Genomic DNA, 21,201 nt, shown 5'->3' on the forward strand with positions numbered 1-21,201 from the left:
CTCCTGGGAAATGTAGTCTACTTCCATAAAGGGACATGTCTTAATCCTATCGGGATAACTCCATTACCCACAATGCCGCACGGACAGCTAGCTGTTGACCACGCAGCCGTGCAGCTGCAAATGTTTGAGATACCAAAACATTTGAATAATCTTAGAGAAGAGTGACCCTAACCCTCAGACTGGAGTTTTATTTGTGTGCGCCTGCAGCAGCATGTCTGAATATCCGAGCTTCCAGTATGGAAAGTCACGTTTCGACCAGGTACTTTTATTTAGTTGTTTTGTCTTAAAGTCTGCAACAACAACTTCTAATGTGCACGTCAAGCATCTGACAGCTGTAGACATTATATTCCGTTTTATCTCATGATTATACTAAACATTTAATCATAACTGAAGTAATAAAACGTACTTGCTTGTTGGAGATAGTTTGCCTGATAAATAGCTTGAATCTACTCAGCATGTTAGCATGTTAGCATCACATATGTCATGTTGCAAGCTTTTATTAAAGAGAAAACACTGTATATCCACTTGTTTTTTAATAAACTAATGTCCTAACTGTTATATAAGACATTTGCTACGTTTTAAAGATTCCTGGTTGAACTGTAATCTGATTAAGTTTGATTTTGAAAGTTTAGGGGAGAGTGAACGAAGTTGGACTTTGAACGCAGCACGTAGGAAGCTACAGTTATCTCAACGGTTATTTATTTTCAGAATCAGTTTAAATATTCATTTTATGGTGTTAACTGCAGAGAATACACAAGCCACAAAGTCATTTAATGTTAAGGAAGCACCATTAGAATAATAGCGAAGTGGGCGAACAGAAGTATTGACAGGTGAGGTGTTCTACAGGTGTAACTAGCTGAACTAACAACTAACGGCTGGTTTGAGTGACTGACCAAAGCTGGACTTTGAATGCAACACGAGAGGGAACAATCTTAACTGTTATTTCTCTTCAGAATTACTTTAAACCTTCGTTTAATAGTGATAAAAGCACAAAATATCCGAACCGCCAAGTTAGATGATGCTGTGGGCGTCGCAAATATAAAAATTAGAAATTTGTTGAACAGAAATATTGACAGGTGAGTTGTTTTTACAGGTGTAGCTAACGGCTAGCTTAAGTGACTTTGAACGCAACACGAGAGGGAACAATCTTAACTGTAATTTCTCTTCACAGTCACTTTAAATATAAGTTTAATGGCCTTAAAATGACAAATGATATACTAGCCTTCAAGTAATATGATATCGGTTAATAATGAACAAAATGACAAATCCGTTGAACGGAAATATTGACAGGTGATGTGTTTTAGAGGTGGAGCTAGTTAAACTAACGGCTAGTTTTGTTAGCATCATAGCTAACAACTTGCAATTGTAAGTACAGGACTAGAGCTGCTCTCTTTATCACTAAGCTTATATATTATAATATTTTATGTTTGACTTTTTATCATATTTTTTAAGTGTCTGTTTATTTATTTATTTGTATATATAAAGCACTTAAACTTAGCATTAATGCAGTAGGGTCATTGCCCACTCAAGCTAATGATTAATAAAGCAGACTCTGTATTTCCACTGAAGCTGATTCTGTTCAGCAAACATACAACCAGTTTGGATGTAGTTCAATGTCACACTTTAAGATAAAACTAATGCAGCTTATATAGAAGTCCTGCTTTAAATCCTGCAGCCATAATGATCAGCTTTTGTTGGAATTCAGTGATCTAAATTATACTTCAGCTACACTCTTCAAAATGAACATACAGTTGAATCAATATCTCTAAAAACAGATTCAACAGAACGTGAAGCTTTACTTTTTACATGGACCCGTTAAACTGGCAACTAAGTCAACAGTTACACACATTTAGGTAATGTACACATTAAAATAAGAGATCTACAAAGTTGTTTACTCCTTACAAAGCAAATTTACTGCGTTGTGATGGCGTTTCTAAAAAGGTAAAAAAAATAATTACCTCAGCTTCTGTGCAAATTAGATGTTCAAAGTTGCCTTTTAGTAAAGAGAGACAATCCTGACCTACATTTAAAGTCCAAATAATTCTGCCTCTTAGTTTGATCGACTGCCTTTTAATCCGTCTCTTATGAATCCTCCAAATTTATGCAAATGTAGTAATAAACGACTTCCCAGTTTTTACATTTGGAGTACTAGGCCAACTAAAATACTTTACTTTTGTCTTTATTTTATTTATTGGTTTGCACTTTTGGCCATACTTGTGATCCTGTGTCTTACTGTTCTATCTCCAGTGTAAATTTTATCTTATTTTTACTAAAATAATTAGCAGCTACTAAATATTGAGCAAATTACATGAAAGAAATGTCTTAGATTAACATGTTTGCCTAATTAAAATATTACTAAATCATCATAGTTAAATTAAACACTTACAGATTTAGCTAAAAGATATAGTATTTCTTAGATGTCTTTATGACATAGACGTGGAAACCAAACAATTCAACATATGCTCAGAAAGATGTGAGTAATGAAAGCACTAATATCAAATTATAAGTTGCGTAAATGAGATCTGCTCCAAAGCAAGTGAAGGATACTTCCCAAACAATGTAGATTTAGGATCTAAGGGAGGATAAGTCGTCTTTCTTCTCAACTTGTAGTGCCACTAGTGAATTATAAAATTTAACAGATTTTTTTTTTAAAAATGATTCCCCCACAGCATGTTTGTACCAACCATCCATATGTTCAGGAAGTCACAAGGCGCAGCAGTGAGTCAGATACCAGATTTTCCTCCAAATTAGCAGTTAGTGCAATTAAACTGAAGTTAGGGAGGGACGGGTGGCTTTCAACGCTGCGTGGTGTGTTTCTGTATCTCCTAAATTATTCCTTATGCTCAGTTATGAATAAATGATCGAAAGGTATTTCTGGCACAGTCATTATGGGGAATTAATTGCAATGGGTGTGAGTGGAATCGGGTCCCTAAAAGATGCAGATACGAAACAGTTTTGTCAGAGGCATTAATGAGGAGGCTCCACCTGGCGTGTTAAAGCAGCTGTTGAGCTGTAGTGTCGCTGTTTACAGGGCGACAGCTGGAATCTCTCTGGCTCTCCTGCTTGAAGACACAATCCAGGATCTGATTTGGCTCCTGATATTTAAGCAAAAATTAGATTTACTTCACCTGCAAAGTTGGATTTTATTAAGTTATTTTTTCTGACTCCAGCATTTTAGTGATTGTGTATTAAAAATGCAAACCTTAGAAGACCACAACATGCATAAAATCTGAAGACAAAATTCATGTTTTGTTTAAATCTCTTCTATTAATGTTTCTCTTTCTCTTAGAACACGTTTTTTGGTCGGTTCAGGCACTTCCTGGATGTGATTGACCCCAGCACACTCTTCGTGTCAGAGGTAAACTTAATGATTTATGACATGGATCTGGTGTGAGACTGTCTAACTGTGCTTTCACAACTATACAGTATTTCTGTCAGGGACTAGTAGAAACCGTATGTTACAGAGTTGCATTCAACTTTGAGTCGGTTTGTGCTCACAGGGCAGTCAAAGCAGGCGTTTGCAAAGAGTTTAATGATTTCAGGAAATAACCAGTCGGTTTGTCGACTTCACTGCTGTACTGTGACGCTTTAAGCATCATGTCGACTAGTCACTGATCACATGGCATCATGTTTATTGATATCTGCACAGTAGTTGTCTTACATTATGTTTCATTTTAAAGGTTTTATAACTTGGCCAATATGGCAGCACTGTGAAGTTAATATCAAACAGAAGGAGGCAACATTTACTGAAGGAGGAGAAGAAATGAGAGGAAGCATAGATAAAAAGCTCTGAATTTGACTCGGTAGTTTTTTTCTTGTTTTTAATCATTTAACAAGGCTAATTTATTAACATACTTAAGGATTCTCAGTTACTCTAAATGCTACGCCGCTCGGCCCGCTGTAACATTTCCTCGGCTCTTTGTCGTGTTGTGGTAAATTTGCTCATGGAGCCATCAGAGCTCTGGCACTCTGGGTAATGAAGCTGTTAGTGGGCTCTTTGGTGACAGTAATAGCGGCAGTAGCTCCTGGGACGTGATGAGGTGTGGACATATGGGGCAGCTGTGAGGGCTGGAAAGTGCATATGCTCACAGACACACACACACACACAGGCCTTGCACCTTGCTGTGCCAGGCGTAGCCTCAACTTGCCCCTAATGATGAGAGTGGAACAGGGACGGCCGTGATTTGCGTACAGTCGCACGCACACACGATCTCATGTGCACGCAGAAAAAATCGCACACATAACACTGCCACACAAAGATTAACGTGCACACACACTTAGATGGCAAGCTCATTAGCACAAATTGGTCCACGTGACCTTGTATTTTGCTCGGCATTAGACGATGATCACACCACAGAAAGCTGCTCATTACCTTTTAGGAAACTCATTTGTCAACTGAAAATCAGCATGAAAGTTTTAGTGAAACACAATTATCACACGTTGGGCCGTGTAACACACATAGTGCAAGAGGAAAATACATATTAAGCTGACTTAGACTCTCCAAGGAAGAAGATTTATATTTTATTGACTTGTATCTTCTGTCACATCAGAAACGGCTGCAGGAATGTGTTCAGCTGCTGGACCGTTTCAAACAAGGTACCTTACCTCAAGGAGTGACAGATGCTCAGGTAAAGACACACAAACACATTTAGGATGAGCTAAGTGAACATTTACTCTGATCTCCAATCTGTAGAAATACTATCCACACTACTTAGTTCTAACAAGTGAAGTTTTTTTGTCATTCTTTCTTCATTCATTCGTTTTTTTCCCCTACAGCTTTGGCAAGCTCAGAAAATAAAGCAGGTAAGATGTCCCTCCACTAGTGTTCTTTTCCTCTAAATCATCAACACAAACCATGATCTCTATCGTGAGATGTTGTGACACGGTGTCAGAGAAATGACGCAGTGCGAACTGAACTGACACCAGTAATGGCTCTTCAGCTCAACACCACCCTAGAACAGAGTGGAGGAAGCAAAGCTGGTGTGACGTCGACCAACGGCAGCAGCTGACGCAGTTGATTGACATGTGACACAAGCACAGAGTTACCCAAATGTTCACCGCAAGGAAATACCATCTGCGATTTTTGTTCCTACCACCAAATTCACCACGCTGATAGCGACAGGCCTGGAGCGTTGGGTGAACCCACATGGATCGACAGATAGAGAGTGGTAACGAGAAGAAGAGCTCTGCATGTGCACTGTTAATATTTTTATGTTCTGCTTGTTTCACTTGGAAACATTTGGAGTTGGAGACACATTCTGGGATGTGTTGGATAGTATGATAGTGTATTAGCTTAAAAACTATATCCACTACGTCCATAAGCTGAAGAAAATGTATTTTTAAGGTTTTAATGCTACTTCCTGACTGACAAAGACTTAAAAGAGTAACAAACCTTTCACATTCAGCCCTTGTACTGCTCTCATACTGTATATTCCAAGTTGTAGACTGACTCAGTGTGCATCAGGTAGACACAAGATGCCTGCCGTTCTTCTCCAATGAGCAGATCTCATCACTACTGAAACAGTAGGGGAAAGAGATTTCTATCTGTGTTATCTCAACGACGGTGCGATACCGTAGTGACATAATGATTTGTGTTGCCTTTGGTATGTACGCTTTAGAAGACTTGGCAGTCTCACTCAAACAAAAAACACAAAGGAAGCCTGAAAAGGTAAAGTAGCAGAGATCAAAATAATGTCTGGGCTCTGTGGAGTCAGAGCATCTGCTGCAGGACGTCTTGTTCTTCTCGTGACTGCACATTGATCTTTACGATGATTGAACATGTTGAATGTGTGGCATAACGAGTCGGTCAGAGAGGTGGTTTGTAGCTCTTAGTTGTACTAGCCTCTCAGCTAATAGTTGCTTTTGAATGACGAATACGGACTACTGCCACCTGCTGGTATGAAGACTTATTTCTTTTCACGCTGGCGCAGAATAAATGAGCAGCTGGTCGTTGGCAGTAGTGGTGTGTTCAAGTGCAACATCTCCGTCCAGACACAGTTAGCTTGAGGCGATGTCACAGTTTGTCTCTGTTACTTGTGGTACTCTGATGTGTCCGTAGCTTATTCCTAAAACCTTTGCGTAGACCTGAGTATCAATACCAAAGGATTCAGGCCCTCCAACCTCCACCTGTCTTTTGACACGTTATATATCAGAGTGTTTAGTTATGCAAGGCACAGTCGCAACCAATCAATGTGTTCAGTTGACATTTGGTTCATCACAAAGGATGAACTGTAATGACTTTGGTCGTTCATTAACTGTCCAAATGCCAAGCTTCAACTTTACTTTGTGTTTATTTCTACTTATTAAATGTGGACGTAAACAGTGTGCTTGCTAAAAAAAATAAAAATCAGCATGTTGGCATTCACTCTGAGCACACTGATAATAGCATTAGTCAGTGCTGCCTCACAGAAGTTTTGTCTGACGTCACCTTGAACTAATTAACTTATGCTTTCAGGAAACTCTTACTTCATTGAGTTGTTAAACCACATCATTGAGTTTTACTGAAGACATTTCTCAAAGGTTAACCAAGTGCACGTATCCAGGAACTGAAACTTTTAAGCAGTAATTCCTTGCCACTTCCCTCCCATTATGTATCTGACACCTTGTTTTTAGTCGTTTCAATGCCTTTAAGGTGATATTAGTTCCAATAATTTCACTTCTGTGCACTTTCCTTTCGTTTTTAATGTCACAACCATCCTGTCTCCCTGTCTCATGTGAGCTGAATGTACCCAAATCATTCTGTACTCATTATCCTCTGATTCTAATCATTATGCTCTTATTACAGGCCATCATCCACCCTGACACAGGGGAGAAGATCCTCATGCCCTTTCGGATGTCAGGTTAGAGCCGCTCAGTGTGGAGGCCTTGGGGGAAGTGGGATCTGGGGGCTTGTTATGTGGTCCAACATGGAGGCGTTGTTCACCCTGGGAACTGTCACGGCTCAACGGGGCTCTTCAGGTTGTCTCGGGCCTCGAAAAGGTCACACTCAGCTGGGCGCTGATTAAAACCTCTCTCCTACGGTGACAGTGAAGTTCTGAAGGAGCAAACACTAGTATTTTGGTCCAGTTTAAAAGCACCTTTTTTTTGTAAGGTGCCTCTGAAGTGTCGGCGAGGGTGGGAGTGAGAACAGACAAGGGAGGAGGAGAGATTAACCTGTTAGGATCAACATACTGTACAGAATCTGTTAGAGAATAAAGAATCAGACACAAGTTTGGAGAAACAGAACAGATGGGTTTTAAAGAGTTTACACTAAAGGGTATTTTTAAAAGGATTTAGAAGAGAACCACCATAAAAATAGGAAACATCATATCAGGTCAATTAGAAAATGAGACATAATAAATAAATCTGGCAGCAGAACAACTTTAAGAGTCATAATACTGAATGTCTTTTAACAGGTTTTATCCCATTTGGCACACCTGTGGTAAGACTTTTACATGCACTGTACTTTATTAATCAAAACTCATCAATCATATTGATCCAAAATGCAACAAAGCTATGAAGAAGTTTATCAGTTGTTGTAAAATGTTTTATCTCTTTGTGCAGATTGTTGGCCTCCTCCTCCCAAACCAAACACTGGTGTCGACCGTCTTCTGGCAGGTATTTATTTAACTGTAAATATTATCAGTTGGATAATATCAGGTATTTATTTTAATTATTTAGATTTACTAAGATGACACATATTACTCAACATTTCTGGGACTGTAATTCTTCCTGCTGGTTTCCATCAGTTGTCCTGTTAAGATGCAGTAAAACCAGAGAAATACAAAGATATGAGATGTGAGACTTTGGTCGACAACAATAGCAACAGATGAACTTTGATTCAACAATATAGTCACGTCCACATTTCATCTACTTAAAAGTTCTTTATTTAACATATTATCATCTTTATGTTTTGGCATATTAGTACATTTGTCTTGATTTTTCAACCTCAGGACTTCCTTATTAGATTTTTTCCAGAGTTAGAAAAGTTTTGTTTTCTTATTAAGGCTATGAGCTAAACTCTAGTTAGAAATCAGACTATTTTATATAAAATCCCATACTAAGGAGTGACTCACCGTTGTATAATTAGTTTATAGTAAACATGCAGCTTATTTATAACTCTGTTGAATATACCAGATCATCTGTATATCTGTCTCTCCTCTTTATTACAGTGGTTAAATCAGAGTCACAATGCCTGTGTTAACTACTGCAACCGCAACGCCTCCAAGGTACCGTACCTGGAATAAAGGAGCCGACGTTATGAATTTACCAGAGCTGTTTCTCAGGTCAGCTGCTTTCTTATTGTCATGTCTCTTACTCTTTTTTCTTGTCCCTTTAGCCAGCTCCAGTTTACAAATTCTTTCAGGGATATCTTGGAGCGGTGACCAGTGCTGTGTCCATTGCTGTGAGTTGCATTAATTCTACATTAAAAGAGTCTGTGATATGATCCATTTTGTTCACTGATAAGATCAGAATAAATAAAATGTGCCGTCAGCTTGTGATTACTTTGCAGGTTTGCGTGTCTGTTATATCAACTAAGGTTTTAACACTATTAAGGTGAAGTACCACTATTTTTTTTAATGGTGTTGACAGGAAAATGGTCAATTTTCCAGAAGCTAACCATCATTAACCATCCAATAGGAGCCTTCAAAATACCCATGAACCCCTTTTTGTTTCTTACCTTTCTGTCGTCAAAGGCTCACATGTCAAAAGAGTATAATACACGTTCACACACCTGCCTGACACAACCCTTAGCGTGGACAAGGGGCTCAAACCGAGCCAATTACTGGTCCTGCTGGGCGCTCATCCGGCCCATGCCCTCGGGCTCGACAATGGCAGCGAGCGCAGGAAAAAGAAAAAAAAATTGCGGGGTGCCTGGAGGGCGGAACGACAGGCCGGGAGGGGGGCCAGGAGCTCTCCAATTAAACGTCCGTTCTGGTGACGCCCCCCCCGTCGGGGCTGGAGAGAGCTGGAGGCTGAAGTGGCGTGGTGGTGTGTTATCTGAGCGCATGTAGCCTCTGTTACTGTTTGTTAAAATACAGCAAAGGTACATGATTCAGGTGTTGTGAAAAAAAAACCATGTAGTGTTTGGAGGTTTGTTAGTTTGAGAGTGTTCTGTGTTGGAAGTACAGTCTGTTTCATGGCACTTTGAAAGACTGTGTTGGTGTTTTCTTATTATTCTAAATATACAGTGTTTGCCACTGGCTTTATTTGAGTCTGATTGTATTTTGTGCATCTGTTTTGTTTTTTTCAGGTTGGGTTGAATGTTTTAATCCAGAAAGCAAGCCGCTTCAGCCCAACCACCAGGCTTTTGGTGCAGAGGTTCATCCCCTTCCCAGCAGTGGGTAAGTTAAAAAGCTCAGAGGAACGGGGATTAAGTCTACTTCTCTACTACAATGGCCTTTTTGACTTTTTATTTTATTTTATTTGGATTGAATCGTTTTTTTTTGAGGTGGATAGAAATCATATAGAGATCCTTTCACTGCCCTAAACAAAAACAAAAAACAAAAAACAACAACCTTGCTGGTAATAAATGGTTCGTCAACCTTTATCTATTCACCGTCCGTTTTCCTCTCTGCAGGGTTAGGAGACACGTTCCCTTTAACAGACGTGTGTGGAGCCACAAAGCTGATTTTCATGCCACTCTCCCACAAACACAATCACACCCAGGGGTATAGACCCGTGTCCCAGAATGCCCTGGGCTGCTGGCTCATAATTAAATTGTTTGCCTGCCCCCTCCCCTTCCTTACCATAGCGGTTCTTCTAATTAAATCAACAGGTTTCTACAGCGCAGCCTTTGCCTGGTAATTGGCTGCTCGTTAGAACTCTGCTGCCGCAAACAAATTGGATAATTACCCCTAAAGTGGCGTCTATGTCAAGGCCTCATTTACCTGATTTCTGTTTGTTCATTGTTGTTGCTGTTGTTGTTTTGGTAGGCCCATATAAAAGGTAATTAAAATGGTTAATTGAAGCGAGCGAAAGCAAAGTGCTGTTTGAATTTTCACCCGTTTGATTCGGTTTGCTTACTTAAGGCTAGATTTATTTGTAATAACCTAATCAAGCGGCGGCCTGTCACTCAATTAGATCATGAAGACCTTAACTGGAGGGGGAATTTGCGAGTGTAATTAATTTGTTGTCTTTTCAAAATATTTGTCATTATTTGTGATATTTAGGAAGTAATTACGTGAAAAAATCTTGGATGCATTTCCGTGGTTGTACCGCTAGTTATTAGATGACAATTACAACAAACACAGATGTAATTATTTGAAATATTTACAATTGAAAACCAGATATTTTGTTATTCATCTGCAGAGATTTTGCACTTTGATATTATTTTTATTATTATTTCAATCAATTACAAACAGGTTTTTGAGAACGTGCTGCAGCCTTTATTATTCCATGCCAAAATCCTACTATCTCTCCCTTTATTAATTGGTCTGGATAATAAAAAAAAAAAAACAATCCCTTGTAGGTAAAAAGAGCTATTTGCTCAGTCAATTGAATTCCCCTCACAAAGCGACCTGGCAGCCCTGCGGCCCTTCGTACAGATAACTCTGAACGCTGTTGTCTTAAATTAAAAAGGCTCGGGGCACCACCACTAAACTCTCTAAAATGAGTTTTTCTTATTCCTATTAGAGTCAAGAAGAAAGGTTCATCTATATTAACATACATTTGCGTTCATTTCGGCGTTCGTGAATAAATCAGAGGGCAACAACACCGCTGTTTGTCAACCTGCCAGCCACTCTGCTTCGGTTGTCCGTTACTGATTTGACTGTTGTTTGTGTCACGACGTTCAGGTTTGTGAATTACGACATAAATGATTCATCTAGAGGGAAACAGTGGAGGAAAATCTCTGATATTTATATCACAGTATCAAGTCTGTGTCTTCCTGGAGATCAAAATGTACTGTAAATAAAACGGTCTACAGCCACGTAGACTAGTTGATCATATTCACTGATATTTTCTGATCCTAACTGAACTCATCCTGTGATGGACCTGGCTCATGTCAGCACCCTGCCACCCTCTAAACAATTAGTGGTTATAGATAATGGATGGATGAATAGAAATGTGCTTATTAAAAACCAACAAAAACAAAATTACCTCATGTTTCTCTTAGATATAAATGTTGTTATGCATCCTGAACTAGACAGGAGATACTAGTACTGTTTGACATTTAACAGTAATGTGTCGAACTATGGCACCAGAGGAAAGTCAGACAGTGGGAATTTCCCCAAAGAGGTGACCTGTTATCCATCTAATAGACTCATTTTGGTTCTTTGAGCCACAGAGCTTGGATAACTAACAAGAATCGCATACTAGCTTTGTCTTAATGGAGTCACTTAATTTATGATAATGAGAAACCTGTGTATCCTGCTATACTGTGATCTGAAAATGACTAATTCTTTAAACCTTTAACACCTAAGCCTCAAAATATCCGCCTGGTCTGTTTTTTGTTTTGCTTATCTTGACTTTAAAAAGGTCAGAAAATGTCCCGTGACTCAGTGTTTTAGCCCATGTTTTCCAGAATACCTGGAACTTTTAATATCTGGCAGTCATTTACAATTTACTGCGTGTTATAAGAGTGTAATAACCTTCCAGGAGAGGAGCAAGTGAAATCACCGTAATGACACCATATTGGTTATAAAGCGCAACGTCTCAGCTTTAAGAAACTGTTGGATTTTATAATGCGAACTGTGACGTAACTACGGTAATCTAAAGTGTGCTGCGACACATTCAGTTTTCAAGTGTTAAACTATCAAACCCATTCTTCCAGGCTTAGTAATTTATTTTTATTATCTCAAAAAATCTTCCTGGGACATGTGATATTTCGATCAGGAAATTGTCACATTATTCTTGGAGAAGAAAATTGAATAAAACTCTAAAACTTTCCAAAATGTTCCTGCTAACACCTTAATTAAAGGCATTAATTGTCTCATCTTTACCGTTCCTACCACAGCACCCTTGAGCAAAAGAAAAAAAAAAAAAGATCTCCCTTCTGCTCAAACAGCACTGCGCACTGATCTCGCACCCAAGCCACAGGGTGAAAAAGGCAATTTGTTAATTTGTGAAATAATAAAATATGTTATTTTCTAGCAGCGAGACTCTTCAGTTTCATCTTTAAAAACATTCACACCTCTTCACAGCGAGCGCCAACGTCTGCAACGTGGTGCTCATGAGACACTCGGAGCTGTCGGAGGGCATCAGCGTGCTCGACAGCAACGGGAATGTGGTGGGGACGTCGAAAGTGGCCGCCAGGCACGTATGTAACTGAAATACATCTACCACGCTGTTCTGTTGTAATTAATCAGTTAACACTGTAATGTATGTAAATGAGAGCTCGCACATCTATATTTATATGTAACGGAAATGGTTGAGTTTGTTTCCTTTCCGTTTTCTCATCTTTGCGACAGGCACTGTTGGAGACAGCCATGACCAGAGTGGTCCTGCCCATGCCCATCCTGGTGCTTCCTCCCTTGATCATGTCTTTTCTGGAAAAGTAAGAAACACAACACTGAATTGTAATCAGACAGGAATCAGTCAAAAGAGATAAGATTTCTTTTTACACCAGTCAGCCACAACATTAAAACCACTGACTGACAGGAGAAGTGAATAACATTTAAACCATCTTGTGACAGTTCAATGTTCTGCTGGGAAACTTCTGGACCTGGCATTCATTGGTGTGGATGTTACTTAGACATGTAGCACCCACCTAGACCAGACCAGGCACCCCCACCCCATAGCAATGACACTCCTTGATGGCAGCAGCCATCCCCAGCAGGATGCAGCCTGACACAGACACACACACAAAAACACTTTAGGAACAACTAAAAAAAAAAACATGAAGAACAGCACAAGGTGTTGACCTGGCCTCCAAATTCACTAGATCCCAAACTGATCAAGTATCTGTGGGATGATCCACAGAGGCCCCTCCCCTCAAAGGACACCCTCAGAAGGCCCATGTCCATTCTCTGATGAGTCACCACAAGGGAGACCTGCACAATATTAGCAAGGTGGTCATAATGTTATGCCTGATTGGTGTACCTATACAGAGACAATATTAGAATTCAGTCAGTATTAGCTCATTATAACCAGAAAGAAAAGCCAATATAGAAATATCTGAGTTAGATTTCTTTTCTTTTTGTTGTGGTGTCTTGAAGTTTCTCATTACTCTGGAGTATTACAGCCTTCATACACACAAAGACACATCAACCTTCCAGTAACTTTTCTTTTTACAGAGATAAAGTTTAATGTCTAGTTTCAGCGTGTCATCCTCACTCTCTAAAAACAAATCTGCTGGAGATTCAACTGATGCCGCTTTGAGTTTCTGTAGGTGGCGCCCTTTCTTTGTCCGTTCATTGTGCCTCTGCTAAGTTAACCTCTGTTATCTCTTTCCAATACTGTGTGTTGGTGTTGAACAGATCAAATGCATCCCTCCATGTCCAAGAACAGTTTGCATTACAGACAGAGATCAAACACCCACTGTCTGCTGCAGCAAAAACAACTGATTTCATTCACTGCTTCATTATAGATGAGTCATTGCTTGCATCAATGTGTGTTGTAAACTAGGCCCACACAGTCTGAAGAACCCTCTCCACCGCTGAGATTCAGTGTTGTGTGATTTGACTGTAATGATGTCTTAATGATGCAACGTGTTTATACGGCCGTCCTGTGATCGATGGCCTGACTGAGCCTGCGGTGTGCCGAGGAATGCGGCCGCCTCTGGAAATCTCTGACAGCACTTGTCTCAACCGCTCCGAGTGGGCGGGCTCAGGCGGCGGGGTTGGCTGCCCAGGTGTGTTTGGGATTCCTGGCAGCTGAATGACTGAACAGAGAGAGTAAGATAGTGTGAGGGTGAGCGGGGAGCTGTGAGGCTGACTGTGGTTGCAGGTGAATAGCGCTCAGCTATCCTCTATGTCAGCTCGCCTTCACTGGCTCTCAATGGAGCGAGAACAAGGGGACAGAGACGGGTCTCTGGGCGGCCCCTCAGTGATGGATTACACTGTTGAGAACACATTTAGAGCACTGACAGCATGTTCTGTCCTTCGTGCGTTTGGATAGCTGCGAGAGGTTGCAGACACATGATAGGACTCAGAACATTTATTTATTGTTGTATGTCTAGAGCTAAATTTATGCTCATGTTGTTATGACGATCGTGTTTCACCATTTACGTTTCACTTATCTAAAAACTGGCCTGTGCAGTACTCATAAAATGTTATGTCACACTGTCTTATTTAGACAAGGTTAACTGTATGCAGGCACTGGCCAGTTCATTAGGTACACTAGTGAACACACTTTAATATAACAGTCCTGCACTAAATCTTATCTCTGTGAAGGTTCTGGTTTCCAGCATGTATTTAAAATAACAGGAGGAGGAGCTCTTGATTAAAGTGTGTTTTCATTTCAGAGGCTGCAGTTTGTAGTTCTACTAAACTATTAGTTATGTGTCAACAGAAACACTTTATATAATTCAATCCAGTTCAACAGCACCACAAACCACATCCTCCGTAACGATGGTCCAGATGAATCACCATCTTTCATCTGAGCATGAGAACAGTTATGAAGGAGGATTTAGTGCAAGACTGTTACATTAGAGTGCATTAGTTTTCGCAGGTGTACCTAATGATTTGGCAACTGTATATTGTAAAATACGTTCTGGAAAGAAATCGTACGCCTGACACGGTATCAGAACGACTGAAAAGAAAAACCTTAACCATGATAAACGCAGTCATTTCTCAAGTATGTCTGTGTGGTAGGCCTAATAATAATGATATGCATAATAAATAATGACAAAGTTCATCCTTAAAACTCTCCTCTTTGGATGAGTTTGCTCCTCCTTTGTCGTGGGTTAATTGTAGTTAAAGGAAAGAAAGCAAACACCGTTGACAAAGAACTAATCTCTGGAGCGGTAGCTTTCTCCTCTGCTGCTAGAAACGCCTCCTCATTATTTTCCGATCTTCTCTGTTGCATCTTTGTTTGTAATTACCACCTCCAAATGTTCCCAAGCTGCGATATTAGTGTAGAAATTTCAAACCTGCTTTACACTTTAATTGTTCTCATTCACATACTTCTGCGTATGCAGCACATCAAGTTCCACAAGGCTAGAAAATAATGAGGAATTATTAATGATGCTGCTTCCTTTTTAAGTCTTATTATATTATATTATAGTTTTTTTTGTTTAGGATCAGAAAGAAACATTGAACCAAGATCTCCAACCTCGTTTCCTACTGGATTATGTCGGTGCTGTTTTCCCCCTTATGTCAGTGACATATTGTTGTCTGTGTCTGCGGGTCAGGGGGAGAATCTAATACCCAGTTTGGTTCATGTAAACAGTCAGACCTGACTAAGACCTCAACCACAATATGGCCACTAGCCAGGTCACTGGGAGCACGTGAATGCAGCCAGTGTTGCATGAAATCGTCAGTAATTTGGGATAAATATCAAGTTTTTAAACTCACAGGTGTGCCCAAACCTGCGTCCCCTCCTCTCTCAAACCCCACAACTTCTCTCCCATTGACTTTTCTCTTTGTAATGCAGTTCTCCAAGACGTGTATTTGTGTGTGTGTGTGTGTGTGTGTGTGTGTGTGTGTAGCCTAATTAAACCATGGCAGCCATATGTGTTAATGAGCTCCCTCATTAGGCAGTAGCTCTCCTCGTTAGGGGGAGAGGCGTCACTGGTGGAGGAGAGATGGAGCGGCTCTTTCTCAAGCTCCCGCTGAGTTCGCTGTCCCACACACTGAAGAGGGGATTATCCTACGGAGGGCAGCGAGGAGAAACACGGACTGAGACCAGAAAATATATTTCTGGAGACAAATCTATGAAGAGTCCTTTGGAAGGGAAAAAAAATACAGCTTTTGGTTGTGATGGCTGTCAAATTATTATGCATGAAAGACCACGTAAAAATGTAGGAATTAGAATTCCTCTAAACAGGAGCTTAATGGACATGAAACATTTTAAATGGTTATAGAAGCATATTTTTAGCTCAGTATTAGTCTGGTAATGCATTTTAATAATGCATTAAATTAGACGTTTGCAGGTTGTAGCATTGAATCTGTAATAGAGCAGCCGATGGTCGAAACTGTTCATCTGTGCCGTGCCACAACACATGCAACATTCATGTCTCATTAGTAAGCACCTACTGTCTTTATAAAATATGTCCGTACCTTCAGATATGTCGTGCTGCTGACGTCAACGCTTTTTACGTGTGCAAAGATTTTACATTTAGAGAAACCCTGTAGGGACTCCTGCCCTTTAATGGTCTCTTAGTGTTGCTTTTCTGACTGGGAGGTTTGACATTAAGAATAATTGCCCTGGTTTACTCGTCTTAATTATGTGAAGACTTTGCTGTAACTCCTGAAATATTTGTTTTCCGTATATGCAGCCTACCCTGTATCAGACTGTGCCCGATTTGTGGAAGAAACCTCTCCAGACCCTCTCCTCCACCACAGTAACATCTACTAATTCATAACTTTATTTACCGTGCTGTAAAATAACTGCTCGCTTCTTCATCTTCCATCAGGCTCCCTCTCCTGCAGAGACGACGGCGGCTCGTCCTGCCCGTCCACAGTCTGGTGTGTCTCGCCGCCTTCGGCCTGGCGCTGCCGCTCGCCATCAGCCTCTTTCCGCAGATGTCCCAGGTACTTCTCCCCCCTCCTAAACTGTTTCCACCAAGCAGTATGTTTGTCTGCATTTAAAAGTGCATCAGACCTGGACGTCTCCTGGGATTGCCATCACTGCTCACGCTAACTGTTGGCAGTTTTGTCTTTGAAAGAGCTGCCAGACACTAAAGAGCAAATGTAAAATTGTTAATGAGCATATCAGATGTCAATGTGTGGTTTACAATAGTGATGCTGTGATTCAAATTCTAGTCAGTGTCCTAATTGGCAGTGATTTCTGTTTCCAACCCTGACTGTGTTGCATATGGGGCTCAGGTCTGCCATGGCTCAGTTTCAGTGACTGATGTTTTGTCTGCTGACCTCTTCAGTGTTTCCCATTGAGCTGTACAGAAGCTCTCTCCTAATGAGGCGTAGCCCTCTGAGACTTAACCTGCTCTGTTGTGATCTTCTCAGAGCCTCCACTGCCTTTATTCACCGCCACTGATGCCATCCAGGCTAGCAGGCTGAGATCTAACTTTAGCCTCATTGCCTCCGTACGTGTCATTGTACTCATTAAATGGGCACGATTTTGTTTTTCCGCTCCCGTCTCCCTCTCTTTGTCTCCTCTCTGCCAAATGACTTGCTGACACCAGCCAACCAGCTCTGGCTTTAAAATGTTTAAGATTTAATTACCACTGGAAATAGCTCAGACAGCCATATGGCAAAAAACTTCAGACATATGTGCCGCCAACAGTCCTGTGAAAAGCTGCCTCGCGTTCCGCGGAGGAGCCTGTTTTTCTCTCACAAGTCCTTTTTGCACTTTCGCGAGCATAGCAGATGAAAAACAAAAGAGCTCCCCAAAAAGCAACATGAATGCCCCGCTCCCCTGGACCCCCCGCCTACTCAATTTGTCCCACTTCCCCATTTCACACCTACCAAGATGTCTGATTACGATCCTGCCTCCAACTCCAACAGCCATCTGTCTCTGGTTCAAATATTAGGAGATGCAAACCTCAAATTAGACTTTAATCTGCCAAATTGGCTCTTTTTGCACATTAGCAGTAAATACAGAACATTTAAAGCCTTTAAGAAGGATTTAGCTGCAAGTAAAACCTTTTCAGATAAAAGTAGTGGTTCATGTAGATGATATATGGAAGCATGTGTATTTTGCACATGCTTCCATATATCTGACAGCTTGTGCCAAATATTTCCGTTTGCACTATTGATCTTTTTGTTCTGCTTTGATTTCCCGCAGATCCACGTGAATCAGTTAGAGCCGGAGATCGCCATGGCAACAGATTGTAAGATCGTGACATACAATAAAGGCCTGTGAGTGACCTCTGCTGAGCGGCACACGAGGACTGGAACCGACTGCTCGCGGTGCTCGAAGCTTTCTGGAGCCGCCAGAAGCTGAATGGTGGTAAATTTGGCTGCGGCAGTCGGCGAGGGAATTTGTGTTTACGGCAGTTGATACTGAGAATTTATGTTGTTAGTGCAGGAATAATGATTGTTGAGCAAGCAAAGTAACGGTGATAGGAAAATATGAATCACAACACCTCGGAGAGTATTATCACTGTTACAGCGCGGACACGTAGCAAAGAAACGATGCCAAGACGGAATCAAAGATTTACGCCGAGAAAAGGTGACAGTCAGTAGATAAGTTGGTTGTTTTTATTTTTTTCTAAAATTCACTTTTTCTGTAATAAACTTACTATTACATCGAGGTTTAGGGACATAATAATGATTATAAATGATTGTCTAAAGGACTGAAGTTGTAGTTTAGATTATATGTGTCGACACTGTGAATAAAATCAAGCTGTTTCCAGATTATAAAGCCTTGAATATAAAATGATATCATTTTATAACCCAAAGCCGTAGAGTACTATAAGTGACTATAAGCTGGGACCATTTCAGTCAAAGGATGACTTTTAATTCTGGGGGATAACGCTGCAGTATTACAGAAGAAGTTCATTATTTATGCAAACGATCAAATGACATGTGCATAAACTGCTCATAATGTCTATCACATGGTTAGAGAGGTTAAACATCAGAACTGAAATAATACTCCTGTCCTCATTTGAATGATTTATAACCAACTGTGTAAAAGTTTTAAAACGGATCAATATCTGCTTTAAAATCCTTCAATTAAAGGGCATCTGTTAATCAGAGAAGTAGTTAGTGAATAAATTATAATTAATTAAAAGAAAATCACTGTGTTTTTTGGCACCATATTAAATTTTGTAATATTTAAGATTTACAGCAGCCTTATTTTAAAGTCCTAACCTGAGGGAATGTTTTTTTTGTACATATATATTGTTGTTATTATTACTGATTGCTTGATATTGTTTTTTTTCTTCCTCTTTTAAAAGTAAGGCTTGTTTCTGTGTACGCATTTGTCACTTGATGTATATAAATGTCCTGTCTTAAAGTCTTATCTCTCGTCGAGATCTGTGCCATTAGTATGTTTGCACGGTTGCCGGGGTAACGCGGCACAGTAGGCTGCACCGCGGCGTAATTCGACAAGAAGCCACATGCAGGATCAGTGGAGGATGCTGGGTGTGAGTTATGGCACACAACCAGGGTGAGACAAATAAAAACAAGACCCCGTTCATTAATCACACCGTAGAAATGCACTTGATTTAACTGTTGTTTTTGCTCAGGTATTCACACCGCACTTTGGTTCTGCTCGAAGGATCTCACACGTATGGAGATGTCTCTTTACATTTTTAAAAATTAGTTTGGGAGATTTTTGCATTTTAAAATTTAAACAGACAGATTTTTACTGCTCTGCAAAAGTGTAAATAACTGTACCAGTGCATACTGAGCAGGACGTGATTCTTGTTCCTATAGTGTGATTTGTAATTCAGTGTGTGTACGGCTGCACTGCAGGGTTTGTCACTCAACGTGCAATTTTATAAGCAACTATGAAACATGTCGTTTGTGGTGTCGGCTGAGGGGATGCAAAGGCTTCGGTCCTCCCACCGACAACAAGTAATCAGATGATAGTGATTAAAGCAGTCGTGGGGATTGGGTTTTCTAACACCTTGGCTGTGGCGGTGGCAGCAGCAGGGATCCGTCGACTCCTTCCCCCCATCTCGCTGCTCCTCTGGAGAGGCTCTTGTTTTTCACGGCGGATTCCTGCTCTCATCCTGAACTCTCCTCTCTGCTGACTCAGGCGACAGGAGACACAGCGTTTTGGGAGACGAGGCGTTATTTTCCTTTTTAATTGTTTTCCTAGCAGACGACTGAGAGGAGCAGGCCTCATTAATTGCGCTGAGTTTTTACTTGACTGGATGGAGCAGGCCTTAACTGACCTGCTTGAAGAGGAGACTTCCAGAGCTACTGTACTGGTTAAAACACACATGTGATGGTGTTTATTTAGACAGCGAGGAATGCTGAATGCTCACCGTGTATTTGCACCTGCACTGAGTATAGGATATCCTGGGAACTCAAAACAAGACGTGTGGCCCCTTTGCACCTCCAGATGTCTGACGTATTGTGCACTTTTGTGAAAAAGGTGAGACTATACCATTGTATTTTGCATCTCCCCTCTTGTCTCCTCTGTCTCGCTGCCTCTTCGCTTACAAAACAAGACGTCGGGGTCAGACGTCAGGGCCCGTCTCTAAAGCCTCGGGGTCATTAGGCAGAGATTCCTTCCGTTTCTTTTGATGGATGATTACTGAGGCGCTTGGTGAAAGGGCTGCTGCACAATACTAACTACTGTCCCTCTTCTTTTTTTTCTAGAGGTGGAACCATCTGGATGGAAATTATTTTTGGGTTCCCCTTCTGCAGGGATTCAGAAGGAATAGCAGGTAAAACACCTGACACCTGCGCAGCTGTCCTGCAACATTCCTGACACTTCCAGCCTGAGAGAAGCCTCCTAGGGGTTGTTAGATATTTTACGCTGTCTTGCAATATTTGCATAATTAAAAATCACATCAAAATGATCTTTTAATCTTCACCTTTTACATCAAGAGTGTTATTTTTAGTAGCTTTAAAACGTCCTGAAGGTTTTGCATCTTTTTTGTGCTGCGGAGGCCCAAGTGTCTGCAGGCTTTCATTTACTGGAGCAGCAGGTTTCACACTGATTTGCACATGAACCTTCAGCTGGAGACTAGGAGCTAATGAGTGACACTCTGCAGCTGTATAATAACCGGTTGGAATAAAATCCTTCAGACTCTGAAGCTGAATTAATTTGCTGTGCACAGGGGCGTAGCACCAAATTCTGGGCCCTGTTCACTCTTAATGTCAGTGGGCCCCTATCCATGCCAGTGCACGAAGCATGCAAGCAAAATAAAATATTCATGGGCCCTCTCCCTACTCGGGCCCTGGTTGGGTCTCCTTTCCCCCCCACTACCATGCCCATGGCTGTGCACCTGAATTACACAAAAACATTGCATGTTGCACTCTGAGAAATAGTTTTTACTTTTATTTCTAAAACATTTTTTTTGTAATTACATGTTCTGCTTGAAAAGTATGTTCTCATATATGTTTTATACTACACACACAGCGCTTAATGACACCTGCAGACATTCAACACATGGAGACGTCATCCTTCACTCCCACACTGACAAAACGTGGCACGGCAGAACAAGCACAGAGCTGTGAACTTGCTTTTATTATGTGGCTC

At 40.8% G+C, this 21,201-nt stretch overlaps 1 protein-coding gene across 1 annotated transcript; it reads left to right on the forward strand.

Annotated features, from left to right (window-relative positions):
• The first annotated feature begins 12 nt into the window (after positions 1–12).
• On the forward strand, positions 13–19,591 carry sfxn5a (sideroflexin 5a). The gene is made up of 14 exons (XM_084569349.1): positions 13–259; positions 3,290–3,358; positions 4,551–4,628; positions 4,777–4,803; positions 6,785–6,839; positions 7,395–7,420; positions 7,543–7,596; positions 8,151–8,207; positions 8,318–8,383; positions 9,233–9,323; positions 12,123–12,238; positions 12,390–12,475; positions 16,496–16,613; positions 17,827–19,591. Exons 1-14 carry the CDS (start codon positions 212–214, stop codon positions 17,902–17,904), a joined length of 969 nt encoding a protein of 322 aa, XP_084425475.1. The 5' UTR covers positions 13–211; the 3' UTR covers positions 17,905–19,591.
• The last annotated feature ends 1,610 nt before the right edge of the window (positions 19,592–21,201 follow it).

This window comes from Chelon labrosus (assembly GCF_963514085.1).
Source record: "Chelon labrosus genome assembly, chromosome: 20".
NCBI classification, from domain to species: Eukaryota; Metazoa; Chordata; class Actinopteri; order Mugiliformes; family Mugilidae; genus Chelon; species Chelon labrosus.

Coding starts and splice junctions, on each gene's coding strand:
- sfxn5a (XM_084569349.1), top strand. CDS start 212: ATGTCTGAATATCCGAGCTTCCAGTATGGAAAGTCACGTTTCGACCAG. Junction 12,239..12,389: donor CGAAAGTGGCCGCCAGGCAC/GTATGTAACTGA, acceptor TCTTTGCGACAG/GCACTGTTGGAGACAGCCAT. Junction 16,614..17,826: donor TCTTTCCGCAGATGTCCCAG/GTACTTCTCCCC, acceptor GATTTCCCGCAG/ATCCACGTGAATCAGTTAGA.